The following is a 2,255-nucleotide window of genomic DNA, read 5'->3' on the forward strand; positions in this document are numbered from 1 at the left end:
TATTTATTAATATTTGTTGAATTGGTTGTGAGCAGAGAAGAGAGAAAAATGTGTGATAAAATTATAAAAAATATTATTTAATTGAACAGTAAAAAGAAATGTAGTATTTTTTATGTAATTATAGCGATGATAATGAATAATAGGTTGAGAATGCTCTAACGAAAAGGTAGCTGAAACATTATGTGGCAGTGACTATCAATTTTTATCTTATGTTATAATTTGTTTTACATGTTGATATCTCGTTATATATTACTATTAATTGTGAAATTCATGTCATTCACAAAAGTTCACTGTTCTCTGCTGCTGATTTTAAAGCCTAGGTTACAAGTGGATGAGGCATCCTTATTATTAAAAGAAATTGATCTCTCACTATACGTATATATAGAAAATGCATTTTACAAAATCTATTTTATCATCATGTGAAGGTGGCCTTGGAGCAAGTGATAATACTGCTGATTTGTGACATAAAGGTTACGGGTTCAAGTTTGAAAACAAACTCTTGCACTAAAAGTGTAGGGTAAGACTGCGTGCATCAAATCGTAAAATAATCCGACCCCTCTCCAGACCCTGAGCGAACTAGATGGCCTAGTGCACCATAGTACGCCCTATTTTATGACAATGTATTGACTAAGTTCACATAGTCAAGCAATCTTGTCCTCGTCTAAGTACTTCTAAATCAATCTATAAATGCCCATCATTAAGACAAATGCAAAAATGTTTTTATTACAATTTTACTTTATTTTTTATTACAATGTATTCTTTAAGCCCTTTTCCTGAGCTTCCCTTATCCCCCAATGTCTTCATCACTCCCAGTTTGTTATTTGATAATGAGAAAGAATGTGTTTGCTTTAACAATGACACATTTACCTCCGATGCCTGTTTCTTTCATTCTCCTCCGATCAAACAAGATTTTGCTGGTCAGCAACAATGTTTATCCGAAGGGCCAGTGCTACAGTCTGGTGAAGATCATAATGATCTTTTAGATGTAGTAAGTTCTTGCTTTAAATCTCAGAAGAAAACGGGGGCATCAAAGAAAGCTAGACGCAGTAAGATCTGCACGGTTCGTGGCCCTAGGGATCGGAGGGTGAGATTGTCCATTGAGATCTCACGAAAGTTCTTTTGTCTACAAGACTTGTTAGGTTTTGACAAAGCAAGCAAAACTCTTGATTGGCTCTTTACAAGATCAAAGAACGCAATTAAGGAGTTGGTTGAGGGAACTAACCACTACTCATCTTCCACCATCAATGATCAAACGAAAGCGAGTTTTCTTGAATCCATTAAAGAAGATTCTGATGAGGGTAAATTAGGGCAAAAGAGGAAGTTGGTAATGAAGTGTCTTGATGTCATAGAGAAGAATTCGACAAGAAAATCGGTAGCAAGAGAGCAGTCAAGGGCCATGGCAAGAGCAAGAGCTAGAGAAAGAACAAGAGAAAAGGTAAACATTAAAAAGCTTAATGACAACTTGAAGATACTAGTTCCAGATGAGTTTGAGTGTCAAGTAAGCCCTTGAAACCTGTACCTCCAAAACAAATGGATTATGCGATTTAAGTGGGAATAAAGTTAATAACTAATTAAACAACCCAAATCAATTAATTTAAGCTCCTTAGAGCATGCAAATCTAGAGTAATGGTGTAATCATGCAATCAATTATTATAATTTGTACTTAAGGGAATGGGGATCATAAGTATGTTTTCACTAATATATATTTGTATTTGGTTGACAACTAGCAGCCAAGTTGTAGCTGATGGACCGTAATTAATGGTGGATATCAAGTGATATTAGAAGGATACAAGTCTACAAATATTGTTTGATACTGAATTAAACATATTTTATGTTTATTGATACGTTTGAGTTCTAGTAATAATTGTTGATTGATACGAGAGTCATTCGAAATTATCATGTAACATTATAAATATAGCCATTGATGTTTAATTTCTTTTCTAACTGCAAAAATTAATTGTAACCACCACAACCCTAGAGAAAGCATGTAAACTTAAAAAATTGGAGGGTGTTCCTCGCTAGAGTAACTGGAAGTCTTTGAAAAACTTACCTGTGTTCAGAATCAATTGGCTAATCCATCAGAGAACAGCCATTTGGAAACTTGTGTTGCTTTGAGTCAGCCAAACCAGTCATGCTTACAGAATTGCGGGTTTATTTTCTTGAGGTTTCATTTTTGCTGACTCCTCATAACTTACCTTCAAATAAATAATCTGGGTAAAAATCTACTTAATTATACATAAATCCTTATGCATAAA

At 34.2% G+C, this 2,255-nt stretch overlaps 1 protein-coding gene across 1 annotated transcript; it reads left to right on the forward strand.

Annotated features, from left to right (window-relative positions):
* Positions 1 to 669: 669 nt before the first annotated feature.
* LOC143550071 (transcription factor CYCLOIDEA-like) lies at positions 670 to 1,769 on the forward strand. The gene has a single exon (XM_077040805.1). The coding sequence runs from the start codon at positions 707 to 709 to the stop codon at positions 1,508 to 1,510; it is 804 nt and encodes a 267-aa protein (XP_076896920.1). The 5' UTR covers positions 670 to 706; the 3' UTR covers positions 1,511 to 1,769.
* Positions 1,770 to 2,255: the final 486 nt, after the last annotated feature.

Source organism: Bidens hawaiensis, unplaced genomic scaffold (genome assembly GCF_021521415.1).
Source record: "Bidens hawaiensis isolate Kalapana, Puna unplaced genomic scaffold, B.hawaiensis_p1.1 tig00015920_1, whole genome shotgun sequence".
Taxonomy (NCBI): domain Eukaryota; kingdom Viridiplantae; phylum Streptophyta; class Magnoliopsida; order Asterales; family Asteraceae; genus Bidens; species Bidens hawaiensis.

What these genes read in the sequence shown, in the direction of transcription:
- LOC143550071 (XM_077040805.1), top strand. Translation starts at nt 707, where the DNA reads ATGCAAAAATGTTTTTATTACAATTTTACTTTATTTTTTATTACAATG.